General features: G+C 35.5%; 1 protein-coding gene across 2 annotated transcripts in view; it reads right to left on the bottom strand.

Annotated features, from left to right (window-relative positions):
* Nucleotides 1-2,164: 2,164 nt before the first annotated feature.
* The window catches only part of IMMP2L (inner mitochondrial membrane peptidase subunit 2), a 406,903-nt gene continuing 386,842 nt past the window's right edge, over nt 2,165-22,225 (bottom strand). For both annotated transcript variants that reach the window (XM_058022289.1, XM_058022291.1), the window contains exon 6: nt 2,165-2,644. In XM_058022289.1, coding sequence (XP_057878272.1) covers nt 2,525-2,644 — 120 coding nt within the window. In that variant the 3' untranslated portion in view covers nt 2,165-2,524. The remainder of the gene's footprint in view (nt 2,645-22,225) is intronic.

A 22,225-nucleotide genomic window follows, 5' to 3' on the forward strand; every position in this document is an offset into this window, starting at 1 on the left:
TCCAACATTTCTCATGGATGATAATTTTTTTTGGTTCTTATCTATTTTTCTTGTGTCTTGCTAAATATTCCAGTTGTCCTCTCTTTTTTTTTTATCTGGCACCTAAAATTACACCCTACATGAATGTAGAAAGAATATTGTTTGCTGTGTTTGCAGCTTGTACTGCTCTTTACAAAGTGTGCATTTTCCTTGTTCAGCATATTGTTGCCTCATGCTCAACTACAATCCACTGTAATATCCAAATTTTCTTTTAACATAATCCAGCGTGTATATGGGTAATTATTGCACCAGACTCTCTGCTCATCATTATCAAATTCAGATCACTGTGCTCTAATACCATTCTCCAAAGTTACACCAGTCTTTACAACCATCTCCAGACTTAATAGGCATATTCTCTATTCCATCATGTATATCCTACATACATCTCCATATAAATGCATGGATATTTATAAATATATGTATGCAAATATAGATGAATAAATATTCCTTGAGGCATGTCACAGTTGAATACTTGGGACATTGAAACTTTCATAGCCTGTATAGGTTACAAGATAATGAGAAGGTCTTCACAAAGACAAAGGAGCCCAAGAAAACAATGGAAGCTGTGGGAACCCAAATTAGACCACGATTGAACTCCTTTGTGTCTGTTTCAGGAGTCATCAAACTGTGAAAGCCCCACCTCACAGCAATGAAGGAGCACTGAGGCCCCTGGGCCCACCCCACTGGGTACATCCAACCCCAGGGAACAGAGGGGAGGCTGGCTGGGTCGCCTGGCAGACTTGCCCATGGGTACAGGTTTTGCTGTGGAGTGCAGGGCAGAGCACTTCAGTACTGCACAACACTTCTGAGGTGTTTAGGAGATCAAAGTCAGTGAAATGGGAATGGTTCAGGGAAGATCAAGTATGGAAAAATATAGACAAAAGAACACAATTTTTAACCCAGAGAAGAGAGCATTTGTCTGAGCTGTGGGCTGCCAGCTTGCCCATGAGAATGCTGTGGGAGAGAGTGTCAAAGATTCTACTGAAGTTCATGTAAATATCCACAATTTTTCTGTCACAATTTTTTCATCCACCAGGAGGGTCACCTTGTCATAAAATGAGATCAGGTTGTTCAAACAGGACCTGCTGTTCCTAAATCCATGCTGGCTCAGCCTGACCCCCTGGTTGGCCATGTGATCACATTCCAGGTAATCTGTTCCATAATATTCCCCAGCACGAGGGCAGGCTCAGAGGCATGTATTTCCCTGGATTCTCCTTCGGTCCCTGAATAATTCTGAATTTACTGCAATAACATCCAAACAAACTGCATTAGTTTAACTAAGAGAATTCAGAGACCTGCAGAACACCTTTTTGGAACAAAGAAAGATCCTGACACATAAATTATTCAGAGAGTCTACAAGGGCTGGAGCATTTAAGAAGTTAGATAGTAATAGATAATTTTTACAGTGATTGAAGCTATCATCTAACTCACAAGGCAGATGTGCATGTTCGAAGAACTGTAGACTGACATTAATCTTGCCTGAAGTTCTGCATGTTTTTAGCTGAAAACGTTTAAAGATCTTTGGTGTGGTTTGTTAAATTTTTCTAGTACTAGCCTATGTGAAGTAAAATTCAATAAATATGAACAAAGGCTGGGTCATATTGATTTGTCATTGAAAATGTGTAATTTTCCAAGTTCTTTTCAATGTGTGCAGCTTTAGTGCCTATTCACAGAGTATATTTAAAATATTAACTATATACTAGAATATTAACCACATATTTATTATCTAATTACATCATTTCAAAGAAATGTGGCAATCAGTACTAACAAAGATTTAATCTACTACAAAAAATAATTAAACACTGCCTTCAGATAATGTAATATCATTTGCACAATTTGACTGAATACCTAATTCAGAAAGATAAACAGGGAATATTTATATAAACAAACTATTTTTATCCTCAAGAAGAAAATAGAAATAAGTAATATGCACTCAGTTTAAAAGTAGAAATAAGCTGCATTAAAAACTTTTCACTGACAGAAGTACTGATTCCTCATTACTAGTAATGATAGGACAATCCAAAGTATATATGTTTTGGATGTTTTTTTCTTTTTTCACATGCAATAAATATTAATAATTTCCATGCAGTTACAAAAGAAACAAGGTGGATATAAAAGATCAAAATAGTTTATCGAAAGTTTTAATAGTTTCTTGTCCAGAGAAGCACAGGTACAGACATAAGCCAAGCACGTTACTGCTTCCAGGAAAAAAAAATGAACGTTCAGTTTTTACAACCAATTATTTCAAACTGGATTAATATACAATGCCCTCATGTTGGAAATTTTTAAAACCCACCAAACAATAGAACAAGCAAACAAAAGAAACACAAAGAATTTCTGGTGGCATTGTAACATTTAGATGTCACATGTATTTGTTGACACTGATGTCAGAGCACATGGCAAAGCTCTTACAGGCGATGGTAAGACCACTGGAACTCTTTCTGGTTGAATTTCATGTCAGTGCTCTCCTGCCTGAATGCTTGGGTCACTCCTGCTCCCTGTGGAGCGGTTTGCGCTCCGGAGGAAGCATCGGCTGCAGCTTCTGCCAGCGCTGGGGGGGCCAGAGAATATGAGTGGCTCGGCCATGGAGAAGTCCAAGAGAAACCTGCAACCAAAATATAAACCAGAGGTGCTGTTAGGTAATGCAAATAAATCAGTGTGTGAAAAATACAAAGCATGTGATGATTGTTAGAGCAGCGGGAGGATACAAAGCAGAAGAGTGAGTAGTCTCTCATGCATGTAATGAGGGGAGAAGAAAATGTCTTTAGTAACAATTTCTTTTTCTTTTTTGATAAAACATTTTTTGGAACTCAAAACAGCTTGCTGAAATGCACTGTCTGTAATACAGAACTAGGAATGTTTTCTTTTCATTTTCAAGAAAAAAAAGCTCCTCAAAATAGGTGAGGCATTCTATAATCCACATAAAGCTTTTTGGTTATTCTTTATTCTAGGTCCTGAGAAAAAATTTTAAGTATCTATTTTAAATAATTTCAACAGAATCTGTGTCTTGGATTTGATCCCTGTGTACTAACCACACCAGAATAGTGGGTTTTCTAAACATGTTGTGTTTACTATTTATCACTCTCCTTCAAAACTCCATTTTGTCTTCAACCAAAAATGAAAATTACTGTGAATTGTAGAAATCTCTATGTATTTCTCTACAGATCAAAAACTTTTGAAGTGCTAGAACTACTTAAACCTGATTAATATGTTTTGCAAACATGTTTTAGCATCTTATTATTTATTAATGTTTACTTCAGTAATTTTACTTCACTCATATTTTACTTCAATAAATTAAAATAAAATTCAATTCTGATATTGCTTATAAATGAATCAGAGATAACATAGTATAGAAAACACAGTTGCTTAGAAAATCTTAAGTAAATTATAAACAAGATCCTTTTCATATATGGTATGAAAATAGCTAGACTAAGTAAGAATAGAACAGTCACAATTTCAGACTGAGATAAGACAGTCCATACTTAACACTGAAATTAAGTCATTTTTTATGGAGTTAATCTCAGTTAATTTGAAAAGCCTGCAGCATAAACTTCTGCATTTTAAATTATTTGTTTAGACTTGTAGAGAAAATAGCATGTAGTAAGCATCCAGCACCAACAGAAGTTTTAAACAGGACAAAATCATGGTTAGAAATACTGGAATGTCTGTGTCTGTGAAAAGATTGAATAATTCAGACTCCTAAACAGACAACAGTGTTATAATGGCTACAGAATTAGCAATGGCATGGATTAAAAATTGCATAGGCTTTATTTGACTCATGTCATTATTTTTCATAAGAACAAGGGAACATCTATGATATTATCCTAAAGAGTTTTTTAAGCCAATAAAAAGGAAATGCTTTTCAGAATGTACAGCATTACATCATACTTGCATACATTATGCAGGATACAGAAGTGACCAGAAAAAAAACAGAAAACTGGTTTAAAAAATAACGATGGAAGCAAAGTCCAGCACAGGTAATTCAACATAAACAAAGTCTCTATACTCCATCTTAGGAACCACCGAGAGAAAAAATGTATACATGCTTTATTCTTCTATTTCAATGATCTGGTATTGGCTGTTTTAAGAGCCAGGAATTAAATGGATTTCTGGTTTGAACTTTTACTTTGCTGCTTAAATTCCTATGTAAACTCAGTTCCATTCCATTTCTCTTAAAAAAAAAAAAAAAAGAAAAAAGTGATTTTAGTAAGCAGGTAATTCAGCATTTCATGCAAACAGACACCAAATAGGCCCCTAGGAATATCTTCAGCTAATTTTCTTGATTTAATTTCATAGGATTAATATATATTCACCAGTCTCTCTCTACTACATAATCAAATCAGTGAAGCTGAAGTGGTATATATCTAATTCCATATTCTGTAGCTTGATGAAGCAGGTGCTGAATTACTTGAATATAATTTGGTTACTTAATAACCCCTGATATCTAAAAGAATTTGAAGTGGATCACTGAATTGAAGTCTAGTATTATATTTCACTTGCTTGATCCTTTGCAGAGACCACTTTTTCCCCAGATCCGTAGCAGTTCTTTTCCTTACATTTAAGCAAAGGATGGGCTGCTAAGTGACAACTCTTTTTAAATAGAATTGAGCAACATTTTTTAATGTCTTGACACACTTTTGTGCAGTTTGGTTGATATTTATGGAATTCACAACATCCTGTATCCTAATTAGCCCATAAAGTGGGCTGCAAATGTAATATTACCATGTTGGGTTTTTTCCCTGAGCATACAGCATGATAGCACACACATTACAGGCTGGTGCCAAAATATAAAACCACAGCAAATCCCACAGCTGCATATAAAATGTGACAGCATTAGTACAGAGAAAAAAATGTTAGAATACACTTTCCAAACACAAATAACATCTCATTTTCAAAGCTCTGTGTTTTTCTCAGTTCATTGCTTGTTACTGATGTCAGCAGGAGGTCTGCAAACAGACTGAGAATATAATAAATGAATCAAAACATGTTTTAAGATGAGGTTGGGAATAATTTTACCCAGAGGATTATTTCTACTGACCATCATCTGCCTTGAAACTAATAAAGAAGTCTTCTTCCTATAAACATGATTTACAACATGACTAGAGTTAAAAAGGAAAAACAGATATTGTTGGGTGATGGAAGCCTTTACTAAATAACAGTACACTGATTCTATAGGACTTATTCTTTTATAATAACTTAAAGGTTCACTTTAAAAGCACCTTGATGTTTGACTTCTGCAAACAACCATAATAACTTTTTTCCATTGCCTATTATTATTCTGTACTTACCACAGCAGCCATGAATTTCACTGAGGAAGAACAAAATTGTTCGCAGAGAATAACATGCCCTTGCAAATGGATTTACCCTCATCAAGGTTAGATATGAATGAACTCAGAAGAGTGAACTAAAAGGCTACACTTTCTGTTGTAACAGTGAAATACTGAGATAATCTATTAATTAATCACCTCACTTATAGACATTATTTTCTCCCTTTACATAAGAAAATAAGTTTATTCCCTTGAAACATTGTCTTAACTATGAAAAAAAATCAGTACTTAACAGACATAAATTCTTTGAGGAATGTGTTCCCTTTCCATCACAGAGATGCCAGCAATTAAATTGTTGGGGGCAATGTCAACATTATGACCTATTTGTTGTTCTTGCTGTGGCAAAAACAGCCATTAGATTGAATTGAATCAATATTACTGCACGTCAGCTGAGCTGTTTAAACTATTTTTAAATCTTTGAATATTAAGTTGAACAACTAAGAAGTCACTTCATTAACACAGCAATTTTATCTGCAAGGTAAGTTTTGAATTAATAATACTGTTTTGACACTGTTACTGTGCTAAAAGCATATTTCCTCAGTGTCTGGTTGTTGTGAGTATGTTAGTTGTATGGAAACTGATTAGTTTTGGCACTGCATAAGGAAAAGATAAGCCTAAGCCTGATAGTGCTATCTGCTGTGGTACTTACAATAATCTTGCTCATTTTGTCCTAATAGGCTTGGATAAACCACCTTTATTAGTATGAAGTCTTACAATAATATCACATCCTCTGGTTCTAAAATACATCATGAAAGTGGGAAAAGTAGTATTCAGACTGTAGTGAGTCTGTATATATGCAGCATACACTGGAGCACATCAAAATTTCTATGGAAATGACAGGTATTCATTTGGATCTTGAGAAAAGGAAAGTCCAGATAATGGTGTGATCCCATGTGCTGGTTTTGGCTGGGGTAGAGTTAATTCTCTTCACCTTGGCTGGTACTAGACTGTGTTTTGGACTTGTGCTGAACACAGCATTGATAAAATAGAAATGTTTTTGTTACTGCTGAGCAGTGTTTACAGAGACTCAAGGCCTTTTCTGTTTTTTTTTTGCACTGCCACTGCTACTGGCAAGGAGACTGGGGATGCCTGAGATGTTGGAAGGATGTGCAGCCAGGACAGGTCCCCCCTACTGACCAAAGGTATATTCCAGACCATATGACATCATGCTCAGTGTGTAAAGTTGGGAAAAGTAGGAAGAAGGGAAGGTTTGCAATGATGATGTTTCAGTTTCCAAGTCACCATTGCATGTGATGGGGCCCTGCTCTCCCTGAGATGGCAGAGGGAAGCAGTGAATTAATTCCTTGTTTGGCTTAACTTGTGTGCGTGGCTTTTGCTTCTACTATTAAACTGTCTTTACCTCAATCCATAATTTTTCTGTCTTTTACCCTTCCAAGTCTCTCCCAGATTCTGCTGGTGGGAGAGTGGACAAGCAGTTGTATGGAGCTGGGCTGCTGGCTGGTGTGAAACCACCACACCCTAACAAGGGTAATCTCAACTTCCCCAGAGAATGTAAAATCTACCCAAACAGCTAAATTCAAGTACTGTAGCTCCTAGTCATGAGTTCACTTTGGTTTACGAACATTCCCCACAGATTCTCCCTTGCTTCTTTTTTATTTAAGCCTTCTTTTTTTTTTTTTGCACCTTAAACAGCCAAGATTTCAAATCCTGTAACAACTCTGAAAACAATGAAGAACACCACTAAATATACCCTGAGAAAGAGCACTGCAGAATCAAAAAATCCAAACCTTTAAAACTTTTGAAAAAACTAGGCTTACTAATTTGTCAGTTTTCTATTTGGAAGTAATAACCATATAATCATAGAACTAAAGATCACTTAGACTGACAAAGACCTCTAAGACCATTTACTCCAACCATTAAGTCACGATTCACCACTAAGCCATATCCCCACGTGTCACATTCACACGCACTTTGAACAATTCTAGACATGTAATAAGACAAAGAGACAGAACAAAAATGCAAGGATGTGACTACAGCTGTATCATAGCCCTGCAATTCATATTACCACTACCAGTAACAAGCTGTAGACCTTGTATTGGCTCTGCAAGGCCTCAAGATCAATTTCTCAGGATTTGTCTGAACTTACCTCTCCTGCCGGGAGTTTTGGTTCAGCTTATTTAGATGTAACAAATTTTCTAATCATCAGGTGACTATTGACTAATTTGTTACAGTTTTGCTTATACCTGCATAGGTATAAGCAAAACTGTATATTTGCTTATATTTGCACTTATATTTGCTTATATTTGCATAGCTTTGTGGTAAAATCAGAGTTTTTGGATATACATTAAAAAGTAAATATTCTGTATAGGATGAGATATTTGTGACTTGCAAATAATAATGAGCTATACAGGACCATAGGCATAGGATAATTAAACAGACTGATAAAACCTAGCAATGGTAATTAAAACAAACAAATGACTGTCAGAAAGTTTTTAAGGTGCACAAAGAGAAAAAACAGTGGAGAATAACAAGAACTGTACTAGCACAAAATAAAATAGATAATAAATAGAGACACAAATTGAAAAGCAATAAAGTATAAGGGAAAAAAGTTTTTAAAAGTGCTAAATTAGTGGAAATTGAGGAAGAGGAAATCATTGACATCACAATTTTCCTAGTGAAGAATTCAGGGTGCCAGCAACTCATGAAAGCACCGTTTTCATGTCTTTTTAGGAGGATGGATACTGCCAACCTTGGGACCCAAAGGGGCAGCATAACCGCTGAGATAGACACTTGAAAGTGGTTCTGTGAGATTTTTAAACTGTTTTGACGAGACTTGTGTATTAATTTGATAATTTGTAGTGTAAAGGGTACAATCATTCTCTGAACGAACTCCATTAAATAGAGTTAAATGCTGTAAAGTGTGATTTTATTGCAGCTGTGACTCAGTGGCTTCTCCTATCTTGGAATTTTCCTGGTTTGCTCCCAACAAAGTTTTGACTGTAACATTATGTTAATTTTAATTTTGTTTTCTAAGGCTACATAAATTCTCATTAAGTGTTGCACATTAAAGAAAAGCTATCTTTCTTTTCTTCACTTGGTATTTCTTTTCATGCTTTTCTGACACCAAAATGGTGATTTTGATGAAATGTTTATAACCACATTTAATTATTTCTTTCATTAAAAAAACCTCCAAAATAATCAAAATTAAAAAATTAGATGGACTGTTTCATGATTTCCCCACAATGTATCTTGACCTCGGGGAATTGTGACTGAAATTTTAGTTATTTCAATAAAAACATTAAACATACACAAAACACATTTTGTAACAGGTGATGCAATAATTACATTACAAAGAGCAAAATTAGAAATCTTGGAATATATAGATCAGTCACAGAATAAGCAAAGTCAATATGAAGAAAATAATAAAGCACAGCATTTAACATTGAGTCCGTGCAAAAATCCTCTCTGAGGGTGTACTTGGAAAAGAACTCGGGGATGAATACATTTCTGAAGAAGAAAGATGGTCTTGTTTCATCCTATTTCAGCCTAGCAAACAGTCAACACTCCTATCTTCCGGTCTCATTAATAAATGTCTAAATTGTGCAAATCCCCTAAAATACCACTGAAAGAGAACAGTAATAGCTACCCAACAAACTAGAAATAGAACTAAACTACAAGTGCCACACTACCTATGTATTTGAGATATTTCATCAAAAGTGACAAAACTACAATTTAAAAGGCCAGGTTCTGGTTTTGTAGTCACTTTTGCTTTAGTCTTTTATACTCTAGCAATATTGCACAGGCCTCTCAAATGTCATGTCCAATTATAAACATTCAAACACAAAAAACCTAACATTTTCTCAAATCAAACAAAGATAAAGCAGTAGAAACAATAACAGTGTTTCAAATTGTGTTTTCTATTCTCTGATGCAATATAGCCTCATATTTTTTCCTTTCACATGCAGGTTAGCTAAGAAGCTTTATAATAGGCTTTCCCATGGCAATATGGAGCATCATATACAAAATTTTCTTCTCAAATTTTCTGTTTCATGACACAAACTCATTGCGGGTGGTTAGGAGTAATTCTGGAGCAGCAGAGGTCTATTCAGACTGTATTTTGCTGGCTGGATACTTGCCAGTTCAGAGAAAGGCTCTGAAATGTGTCAATACACATAAGGCGAAAATTCCACTAATATGGCAAAACCCTGGGTGATTTAGAAATGGCCCCATTAGAGCAGGCATAGAGTTTCAATAAATTTTTCCAGATCTACTAGTTCATTGCCCCACTACTCATATTCCACCAGCCAATCAGCTTGATGATACTGGTATCTTTAAAGACTGGCAAATTTGCATCAGTGTTGAAAACTGTGTAAAGGGACCAGGCTAATGAAAAAGGTGAGAAGTTCAAAAATATTTCAGCCCTCAAAATCCAAAGAAATCCTTAAGATAGAAACACCTATGCAACTACCCAACATTTCAGCTATAACCCTAAGAAAAATATGAAGTTTGGAACAGCTATCTGTGTCAAATTAGATTGCATGTCTTTAAGAAAGGTTGTGGCACTGGGCTTTGATATTAGATGGTAGCTGTAAAATGGTCTCGCAGAGAATTGCCCCAGTAAATTAATCTTTCAAAAAAAATCCATACTTTAATAGAAAGAAAACATGATTGCTACTACTTTTCATCTTTTGTACATGGCTGAACCTTGAAACAAGCACTATCAAGTGCAGTAGTAGGAAAAGAGCGCAATAAAAATAAAATCTTGTGGATTACAGTTAAATCCCAGAGAAACCACTTTCTCTAGTAGAAATATCTGCGATAATGAACAGTGACAGAAGAAATAAATATCGTTCACCTCCTTGATTCTCCTATGAATCCAAGAACAACACACATATTAGAATCAATAAATTATTTCGTAAATAAACCAATACCAGAAAACTTCTTTATCTTCTATTAGCTCACCAAAGTTTGAGGTAACAAGGTGCCAATTAGCTCATGAATACAAAGAGTGATAGATTCCTTTCTAATACATAGCATAGTGCCAGCATATTCATTGTTCTTTCTTCTAGTGACTGGAGAAATCAGACCTAATGGAGCCACACAGATCTAGTGACAAAGAAAAGAATGCAGCCCATTAATTTTGCTACTAAGTGTTCCATTACAGTTCCATTAGTTTGATAGCTGAAACAGCAGCTCCAGATATAGATAAAACATCCCATATGTGTTTTCTTTCACAGAGCTAGTATATAATCAGTCAAGGTCTGTAATAGTTATCAAATTTATAAGTGCTCATTTAGATAGAAAATATATTTTTAAAATATGAAAAAATAAAAATGACAACTATTTTATTTTAAGAAAATCTTAAATAGTGAAAATCTACACTTAAAAATGATACACCTATCACATATATGCGCAGAAAAAAACACAAATAATCATGTACAAGAGAGAGATGTATTTCAAATGTTATGGTTGATTCCCTTCCCAGAATTAATAAAATTCTCAGAATAAATAAAATTTTAGCATGGAATAGCCGTGTGACATTACTATAACAATTGTGATTGCACCCATGCAGCACAGTTTTGCAATTTAAGCTATTCACAAAAGAAGAGGTGAGCACGGCATTGTAATGATAACTCAGGCTATTGATTGAATTGAAAAAAGGTACTAAATATCAAAATAACTGGATTGCACTCTCATTTTTCTACCATATCTACATGCTTATATAAATCTAAAGTTACAAAAGAGGAAAAGGAAAGAAAAGGTCACTGAAAACAGAATGTATTTCACATATGAGACTTCTTTACAGTGAAATGTGTAGAAAAAAAACTAGTTAATATTGAACCATAATTGAAATTCAAAGTAGTGCAGATTTAAAGGAATTCAGTATAAAGCAGTGCATCACTTATCCATCTCTTGAAGAAATCAACTGTCAATGCCATTTCCCACATTAAACACAATAACAGGCTTAGTACAAGAATTCCATAAACTGAATTCCATTTCAATGCCTTTTATTGGAATTGTCATGGATATATTATTAAAAAGGCCACTATAACTAAATAACTTCATCCTTTCACAAATTTTTCTGTGTTTTCTGTTCTCTAAAGACATATTTTTTTAAATAGAGGTTAGCATATAACACAGCACTACTTTTCTTTTTTCTTCAATAAGCATAGCAGTCTTAGCAAATACTCTTTCTTGTTTATGATTTACAGAGCCATTATGATAAATAGGTCTACAAAAGGATTTATAAACCAATCCATTATTTATTTCAGATTTCTAGTAATAAAACTGGTAAAGGAATTTGCTTAGTGCACAGTATGATGTGCTTTGCATGCTGTATATACATAAAAATCATTTAATAGTTAAAACCTTTTAGTATTTCTCTGGATGATGCACAAAGTTCCTGACTAAATAGGATTGTCACTAAGTCATGTAACTCAACAGAAAAACAACATGTACTAGCAGCTCTCATGAAAGAGACACACATAAAAAAGCCATAATACATTTGCAATTCAATATTTTAAGAATTGATAAATCAAGTGGCAGGAAGAAAAGAATTACTAAAACACATTTATTATCTTCACCTAGAAAGTATTAGCTAATTCCAAAATCTCTGCATATTAATTATTTAGTAATACATAAAAGACTTCAATGTGAATTCCTGCTCAGGAATGTATTGTATCAGTGCCACCAGTCAGAACAATGTCAGGCTTAGTGATATTTTTTAGCTAACAACACTGATACATTACAACTTACAACTGCTGTACATTACAAATTGAGTCGATTTCCAGTTTGGTGTCAGAGCATGCCATTAATTCGGTTTCAGGCTGAAGCTTTGGCAAACACGGTGGCTCAGTGCAAGGCATTCAAGCACGGCAGGGACCGAGTGGTCCCAAGAGCTCACACACTACCCAGGAGCTCAACTCTCACTGTGCTGCTCCTCCACAGACACAACTCATCCCCACAGGCTGGCCCTCCAGCAGAGGACCATGTCCTCTGCTCTAAGGCCCCTTCTCTGCAGTCCTTTGTGCTTCCAGGAGAACCAAATTCTGCATCCTGGCACTGCCCTGGCCACGGAGATTCACCATGATGCTCTGTGCAACACAGGTGAGAGCCCTGGTGGGATCCTGCTCTGCTGCAACTGCACGCTCACAGATCAATCAGGCCCTGATGATGAGAGGTTACTATTCCATGCTGAGCAAACAAGCTAAGATGACAGGTGAAATTCCATCAAATATCTGTGGAAATGCACAGCTGTGCCAGGGATCATATGCCTGCAAGCTGGCAGAGATGACATTTCAGACTCATTCAGGAGAACTGAAAAGAAGGGAAGGGGTCCTACTGTAGAAGAAAGCAGTAGGCTTTAATCTCTAGATACACTCAAATTCTTCTTCAAGACAAGTGATGTGAAAACCCCCCACATGGTAGTTGCAGCTAATTTCTATTCTTCATATATTTTCTAAAAGCTCAGAAAAGTACCTGATCTCATGGGTCAAAAATCAGGGTAATTTCTGGACTTAGAGAAGTACCAAAATTAAAGAATGCCATGGAGAACATCTCAACGCACTGATGCCTTTTCTGTCTGTAGGAATAGCTCCAGCCTGAACAGACCCATCACTGTGATGGGACAGCATTGTGAGTATTTGGGAAAGTTCGTAATTTTAATTTTCCTTGGCAGATGTGCTACAGTAATTATCAAATGGTGAGGGAAGAAAGAAAAAAAAGAAAGGCCAGCAGTAGACAGGAAAGTTAATTTAAGGGAATCAGTGAAAAATTACCTCTTAATTAAAACAAAATTGTACAAGACCTTATGATATTACAACTGTTGCTGGGCAAAGCAAGCCTTTTCTAAAGCTAAATTTGTCAGAGATTTTCAGCAACAATACCTTGTATGTACAGCAAACACATCTGTCAACTGGCTCAGAGTTCCTGTGGTTTTTATTACATCTTTTAGATTCAGTCTGATACAAATTAATTTGTTGCAATACACTTCATAAAATACTTTTAATTTTCTCTTACCTTAAAAAAACAACTGTTCAATAGACTATTCCACTTAACTAAATATTTCAAAATGTCCTACTGTGAGACTTGCCCATATTTTCTTTCAAAATGGCGACAGAAAGAGTTTGACTTATAGAAAACATGCTCTTGGTAATTCGAGCCATGAAAAGCAACAGGGAGTAAATATTCAACGAGCAGTTAGGATATCAAAATGTCATTAAATAGCTGCATGATATGTTATTAAAAATATAAAAGACTTTTTAATAGACCTCTTTGTGTGAGGACAGCTAGAGCTCATCTAAATTGGTAAATTTCATCAAGAGAGTTCTGTATCCGTAAGCTCCCCAGGTTGATTTCTGGGGGGAAAAAACCCCACAGAAATACTTCAAATATATATAAATATTTTTCTCTTCCTTAAAGCTATAATAATAGCTATGAATTCAAGAATACTGAATACTCTCTCTCTTTTCTTTATCTGATTTATTCTGTATTTTTGCTAAAACTGTAGAGAAGAAGATTAAATTTACTAAACCTAGTCTTTTCTTGGAAAAAAAAATGTCGAAAACATTAATATTTTTCTAATCCAATCTTACTAATATTTAGCATTTTGTGTTTCTATAATACTGTGACATTTGTCAAAATATAAGGCTTCTTAGGCTTCTTTGTATCATTTCAATCATATAGCTATCCTTTCACTTCATAATGGAATTTATGATTAAATAATTGACACTATGTACTTATGAATATATTTTCTCTAGCCTACCTAAGTAATCCTCTTCAATTTTTTTTTTTTATTTCACTTCTGATTAGCTTAGGATAATGGCATAAGAGGTTTTGCACAGAAAAAAAGTTTCACAAAAATATAGCAGAAATATAAGATACACATCCTTATCAAGATATAACAGTTATCAAATACTGTTTCTCACAGTCCTGAGTCTACAAGGACTGCACATCTTAGATGTGAGATGGCTGCTCAGTTCTCCACAGAAAAGTCCCTCAGTGAGGGAACAACAGTCCTTATGGAGAAGCCAGTTGTATAGAGCAGCGGCATGACGGATCAGGTCCCAGGCATGGCTTGTGCGCCAGCAGCCCCAGCAGACTCAACAAGAGGAGGGGCAGGGGACCAGCAGTCAGCTCCCTTTAGTTATGGGGACATCAGGAAAACAGAGAAGAATGGGAGAAGCCCACATATGAGTTTCTTGATCATTATATTTGAGGTTCAGTTAATTGGCCTAAGGTAACAAGAGACTCTGGCTGAGAATAAGGACAAGGAGATCACACTCACCAGTTACCACCATGACCAAAACAGACTTGACTTGAGGAAATTAATTTAATTTATTTCCAATCAAATCAGGGCAGGGAATTGAGAAATCAAAGCAAAACTTAAAAACGCCTTTCCCCCAATCCTCCTTTTTTCCCTGGTTCAACTTCACTCCCAAATTCTCCCTCTCCCACCCCAGCAGCACACACAGGACTGGGAATGGGGCCATGGTCAGTTTATCACGCATGGTCTCTGCTGTTCCTTCCTGCTCAAGGGGAAAACTGCTCACACCCTTACTCCAGTGTGCAGTCCCTCCCATGGAAGACAATCCTCCATGAACTTCTCCAATGTGAGACAGGTCCATGTTGGAGAGGCACTGGCTCTGTTGGACACAGGGAAAGCTTCTAGCACACACAGCTTCCCACAGAAGCCACAGCCCTGTCTCTGCCCCCCAGTCACAGCAACACCTGGCCGCACAAACCCAGCAGAGAAGGTTTGATGCACAGCTTTACTATCAAGATTTACATTTATCTCAAGGAGAAACTAAAACTTTTCCTAAGCTCTACATGATAAGCAAGAAAGTATACTGAAGACTAATGAATTCAGTTCTCTGCATATGTAATAAAAAATTCTCTCATAGTCATAATCAAGCCATAGTTCAGCAAAGCATGTGCTGAACTTTAAATATTCAAATAATACACTTGAGCACATTATTAAAATTAAGTAAAATAAAATAAAATGAATAAATTTCCAGGGACTTGATGATCTAGATTTATTAACTCTTTAAATGACTCAATTTTTCTGATTATAGGTAACTATTAAGCTATTTTAGCAAGATATAACCACACAGAACTGCCAGGTCATCAGCACAGGAAAAGGATTAGCACATTTAGGATTTCAAAGATATACATGTTAAAACTTAACACCAGTAATACTAATTTTTTTACATGGAGCACTTTCACTTCCAGTAAGAAAATCAATGAGATTAAAATTCCTTTTAAGTGCTTACCTTTATAACAAAATCACATAAAAAACATGCTATAAATCCAATGCTTATTTTGTATCCCAGTGTTTTGGGGGACAAAAATCACATTTTTGTCAGCAACAGACTGTGTAGCCATCACCATTGCTATAATGCCTGAAGATCCAAGTCTCTCAAATTAGCTGAGGAGACAGCAGCAATGAAATTGCAACCAGCACAATCTGATACATTTTCATCAGTCTGCTGCAGAGAAAATATATTCCTGTATGTTTACTGAGCTGTTTTTTCTGCTTCAGGATCTTAGCATTCAAAGCAGATTTAAAAATGCTCCATATTTTAATGAGATCATTATTAATAGTTCATCTTCTCGCTTGCTAGAGTACAAAATTTCCCTCAGCTCTGGGCAAAGGCAATGGGAAGATGACTATTACAATTGCTTTGCAATGGATTCTGGCAACCTCCCCTCAGCATCTTTGTTCTCCCGTGTCTGCATAGCTTAAGCAACCCACTCTGAGCTTGGTAAGGACCCTAGATTCCCATTTCCAAAACATTTTGTATATTTTCTTGTTCAATTAATCTAATGCATGTTTTTCTTGAACAGGAAAACCACCAAACCTACAAAAAACCAAAAAAAGAGGCTCCCTTGTTTGATTTACTCCAACTTTCTCACAGCAACCTAAATTTCCATGCTGACTGGAGTCACACAAAGGCAGAAGTGAATCAGAAGCTGCCTTGACCTCAGGAGCCTGGTGGTATGCACCATGAGCACATTTGAAGAGAGAATCAGTTTTAAACTGGAGTCAGCCACACTGTGTGCTTGTAGACTGGAGGATGTGATTCTAAGCATGCGTGAAATACATTGGTCAAAGTCATGATTCTCTAAATGCAGAAAGTAAGAAGATGACAATTAGTAGCTAATAATAAGGCAAAGTGTAGTTCATATTAAATATGGATAAATGTAGGGGCAGATTCTTAAGAGCTGGATTAAAAAAAAAATAAAAACGAATATGTAAATAGCATCTAGAGCCTTTTAGTAGGAGTTTAGAGATGCTTGAACAACCTACATCCTGAAATTAGAATACTTCCTTCCTAAACATCAGAAATTATATAAAATCAGTATTAGCTGCAACTGGGAAACATTCCCAGTTAATACTAACACATTAAATGAGAAATCAAGAGCTTCAAACTTAGACTGAACAAGATTAACCTTGAGCATCCATGGTAACAGCAGAGTCCAGTGCAGCACCGGCCGTGTTCTGCAGCAAGGCAGCTTTCTCTTCAATCTCAAAATACTACCTTATATCATTTTTCTTCATAGTCTCTGCAAGAACTCAGCTGAAATTAATTCCCAGATAGTTCAAAGCCCTTTAGTACACATTTATGCAAGGGAATCTTTATGTACAGATCGTATCTGGATAGAATCCTGATATTTTCCTCCCTCTTAAGTCCGGCCACAACTCCTGAGTGACCTCTCCTACGGTGTCATTCTGGCAGGCTTGTTATCTTTCCCATGTGTGTGCCAGCCTGACTCAATTATTTATCTGCAAGGCCTCCTGTTGCTGGCTGGCAGCATTCCCCAGGCACGAGGAACCAGCAAGCTCCATCCACTGCTGCGCAGAGCAGGAGCCAGCTCCAGCTCCCCGACCCTCTGCTGCCTCGCGCCATTATACAATGGCAAGGGAATCCACCAGAAACCCCAAACACCGTTTTATGAGGAGTGCTGGACAGCAAGGCATAATCGCAAGCAGAATGTGGATGACAAGGAATAAAGAAACAATTTCCAAGACAAATTAATTTCCAAGTTCAGACAAAAGGTAAATTCTTCTACAGAAATGCTGAATCCCATGGCATCTGGACAAATACTTAATTCTCTGACCACAGAACATCACCTTAGATTAGGCCTTAATTGAGATTAATGAGGCATAGCCTATCTCTCTTGTTTTTTAAACCTCATCTAGAATCAGGGAAGCCATCTCACCTGTCTGATTGCAATGAAAGCAAATTGTTATGGTCACCTTTTAAACCATAAAGAGTTAATCTTTTTAAAGAGAACTTGAGATTCTCCTCTAAAGGAAGGTAAAATAAATATGAAATTTGTACAATAAATTTTTTGTATGCTATAGCTGCTATTCAGAAAACATAGCAGAAACAGAAAATAATAAAAGCAGTATATTCACAGAGGTAATATTTCAGCTGGCCTCAGTTTTTAGGTTTAACTGTTAAAAAAATTTCCATACCTTTTTGGCTTTCAAATGCTGCAGTTATAAGACATTTTACATAAGTAAAACCCATTCTCTACAACTCTATGTTTATTTAAAGTTTTTGCTAGCATGTATCATGGCACTGCTATTAACACTATTTAATCCCTTAAATTCTTTTATGAAAATGCTAAACCAAGCCCTCAAGCTAATGAAAATGCTAGACAGGCTGTTCTTCAAAATATACATACACAGAAATTGAGACATTCTCTTTCAAATAAACAACTTGCTCAAAGGTGTAATAATCAAAAAGTTGAGTCTCTACTTACCATTTTTTAGTACTCATTTACATAATGAAAAAAACACCTGAAAAATACTCCTTTTCTTGAGACCCACAGACATGAAGCTACTAAGAAAAAGATGCCGGAACCTTTATTAATTCAGATTGCATCTTACTTTAACAAAATTTATTGCTCCTACAGAAACAATGTTGAGCTTATTTGATGATTATAATTTTAGATTTCTTACTTAGAAATATGTCAAAATTAATTCTTATTTAATGAGGTTTTTGAAAAGTGTGTAAAATAGCGAAATTCTGAAAGATGATCATTAGAACTATTTGTAAGTAATTAAAAATGATAGCTTTTAAATAACTTGTGATTCGATCCTAAAGCCATGTCAGAAATGTGCTCAGATGACAGCCTGTCACATTAATTTATCCTTGATACATGTGCCCTGTTGATCACTAAATAGTAAAGATTTTATTATTCTCTTGAAAAAACATGAAGTTAAAATTTCACAGTTACTTTTTCCTTCCTTTTCCCTCCAACTTCATGGCACCTAGGTCATTGATATTATCTTGCTAAACACTAGAAAATCATTAATTGTTTAGTCTGCGTCCTCCAATTTTTCTGCTATCAAATGCCAATGTAATAATGTATGAGAGACATAAATTGAACAGAAAAGGTAACCAACTGCTCATGAAAATGCAATTTTTCTGTTTGACAAAGACACTAACATGATGAGCCATGGCATTTTCGTGTAAAATCCTTTCTGGATTTGGAGTGTGTCACATTCTATCACTCAGGAGTCAACATTTTGCTCATGACATTGCACCCATAGGGAAAGCTTGGGTGTGAGCTTTTGTTTTCTTTTGCTACTTTAAGAGTTTGGCAAGGATACTGTAAAGATTCTGAAAACTTCTAAGCCTTCAAAGTGCAGTAAAAAAATTGTCTTTAAAAAGATATTCTTAAATATGAAGTGTCCTTTATTTTTCATAAATAAGCCACTTGAAGCGCAGAGTGTTTGAAAATGTGCTGGCCAACAAAAACATAGAAATCATTTTTGCTAACAGTATTTCTTTGCTATTTTACAGGAAGCCAATTAGATGATAATAAAATAAATTAAAAGTCAAATTAAAAATAAGAGTATCTTTATTCAAAAAACCAGGGTCAGCGGTAGAAGTAAAACCTAGATTTTTTTTTTGTAATTTCTTGATTATGATACTAATGTTTAAGGCTTTTTAAGAGATTAGTTCTCAGTTCATTGGTGTTTCCTACAGAAAACAAAGCTGTCCAGGACTAATTATGTATATATATATGTGTGTGTATGTACATTTGTATTTATTTTCTTTTTAAATAATGATACATGTTGCATATAAAAAGCCACAGTCAACTGTGAATTTCTTAATGTCTTATTTGCAGGTATACTTTGAACATTGACTGGAGCCTGGAACCTGTCCTCAAACTGATTAGTAACTTACTTGAAAGCTTGTTGCCATAATTTAGAGGACTATTCCTGTAAACCAGGGCTATTGCTCATGTTTAAGGACACCTGAGTCTGACCCTAAGATTTATTTAATTTCCTCTGCAAAATGAGAGATTCAAAAAAAGGAAAGAAAGCAACAACAGATTTATAGAAGATTGTAAAACATGTATGTCAAACTTCACCTCTTGAATCTTACAGGTTTCAAATATTAATTTATAGAAAAGTGTGAGCAACAAGGCTTAAAATTATTCTTATTATTCTGCTATAAGTAGATGACAGTCTAGTCAATTTAGTCAATTGCACTACATTTTGCTTTTGATGAGGATTATAATTTCCAACAGTCATAATATGTAACAATGCCATAGCTTGTAATGACTTATGTGAAAAACATGAAAGCATGCAAGAAATACATGGAGTTATGAATGTCACTATTACACAGGCACTGTTTTTCATGGTACTTACTGAAGTGCTATTATAAACCTGCTAATATTTTGTTTTCTATTACAGAAGTGTGAATGCTACTAAAAAAAATTATTTTCACCATTAAAAAGTGCCACTGACTTAAAGAACTTGTTTAGAGAACTTGTTTATCTAACAGAACAAAGCCTTATGAAAACAAGAAGGAATGCTTGCTCCCTCCAAAATTTCTGAATCTCCTGTCCATTTATGAAGACAAGATGCAAACAGTGAGCAGCGAATTGCCTCACAGGTATTACACTCAGACAGCTATTAGAATATAGTGCAGACTACTGTAAAATTTACAAGACTGACACAGAGCTGATTAGATTTAAGAGATATAATTGCATTTGATTCAATAGACATTGCATTTAACCTCACTGGTATGTTCCAATGTCTACTGAAGCATATGGACAAATACCCACAAAAGGAATTATATTCAGACCCTTATTCAGGGTTCTTTGAGTGGATGAAGTTATAGATTCAAAGATTTTTAGCCCTATCATCCTTGGCTTACACTGCTGCAAATTTTCCTAATTCGAGCATACTTTACATAAGAAAAGTTCCCTAGTCATCACCAGAGAAAGATCTCGAGTAATTCCTCTGTATTTGGAATACCTGTTGTAATCTTGTTTTCTTTAGAGATTTCCTACACAAACATCTCTCTGGCCGAAAAAGAGGTTATTACATGCAGGAGGAATAATAAATGAAATACCTTAGGTGTATTGATAGCCCTAAATTAACTACATGTACTAGAACGAGACATCAGAAAAAGATTGATTCAAGCTGGCAATTAATACTTTTTGCTGAAGTGCTCTGATTCCCAAATAGAGAAAGCAGTGATTACTGTTGAGGTATTAGCCTTATTTGGAAAAGTTTAAAATGCATATTAAAGTTAGAAATTTAAAGTTATAAAATTGAGTTTGAGAAAACATTTAGATCTAAGAACTGAGGTTAAATGAAGACTGATTGAATTGTTTGTTTACTAGACATTCTCTCAACATTCTCCTGAAATCCCATGAGATATTCAGCAAACTTGGATTCTCTCATCTAAATCAGTAGCCTAAAATGGAAATCATGCTAAGTTCTGTATACAACCAGTGGAAAGAGAAGACCTTGACATTGGATGTAGATCAGTAGTAAGTTGTGTTAGTTTCCCCCATTTCTCTCCCTTGGCTTTAGAGGAAAGCTAGACAACTGTGCTATTAATTTGGGTGTCTCTGCTCAGGGCTTATGATTAATTAAAAGAATCTGGACTTCCATATTGACTTAAAAAATCATGTAATGTTCTCCATTAAAATCTATCTGTTCAAAAGGTATCCTTGAAATAAATGCAAGACATCATCTGATGTTAAATTAGCTTTCTAAATTACTTGGTAGCAAAATTAGAGAGGACAACAGCAAAGCTCCCTTCACTGGCACAAAACCTGCATACACTGATACTGCATTTCCCAGTTCAACAAATAATTTGTGAGGTTTTTCCTTCCTTAGAAAATTCTCAGAAGTCCTTCTATTTATACTGCAATGCTAAAGGAGAGTAGTAATAAGTGCAGGTCAATTACTGAGCATAGGTTACAGGGTTTGAAATCTTAGTGACCTTCAGTGGAATCAGGTTCCAAATGAAATTTGTTAAATACCATTATGTTACATGACAACTCTGGGAGTCAGGGAATGAGAGAATAGTAGAGCCAAGGTCCCTTGGGGCAGCCTGATAAAATGTAGCAATACCTGTATAAATAACACATTTGTTATACCTAGTTTTGTTGCTTTAAAATGGTTTGCTCGGGAAGCTGCTCAGCTCAGAGGAAGAAATCGCCTCATCTCAGCCATTGCAGAGGCATTGCTGTGTACTGCCTCTGTTCTAACCATGGCAACACACTGCCACCAAAAAAAAATTTAAAAATAATTTAAAATCAGTGATGCGAAACTAGATTAAAAATATTCATTTTAGAATTAAAGCATAACCCAAAGATTTCTTGGCCAGTATTTAATCACACATTTTTTCTTTTTAAAAGCTCCCAATTTAACCTCAGTTCCCAGGTTTTCTTTTTTAGATTCCACTTCCAGTGCAGTAGATGTGCCATGTTTTTTCTATGGGACTACATCTGAAATGAGTCAGTCACTCTATACTACTCACAGTCGAAAGAACTTCATCTAAAAGTACCTTCAGATTGAATCTTTTGTGTGAAGCCTGAGCAATCTGCAGCCAGTGAAGAATAAAAATATATTGAGG

The sequence above is a fragment of the Melospiza georgiana genome, chromosome 4 (genome assembly GCF_028018845.1).
Source record: "Melospiza georgiana isolate bMelGeo1 chromosome 4, bMelGeo1.pri, whole genome shotgun sequence".
NCBI classification, from domain to species: Eukaryota; Metazoa; Chordata; class Aves; order Passeriformes; family Passerellidae; genus Melospiza; species Melospiza georgiana.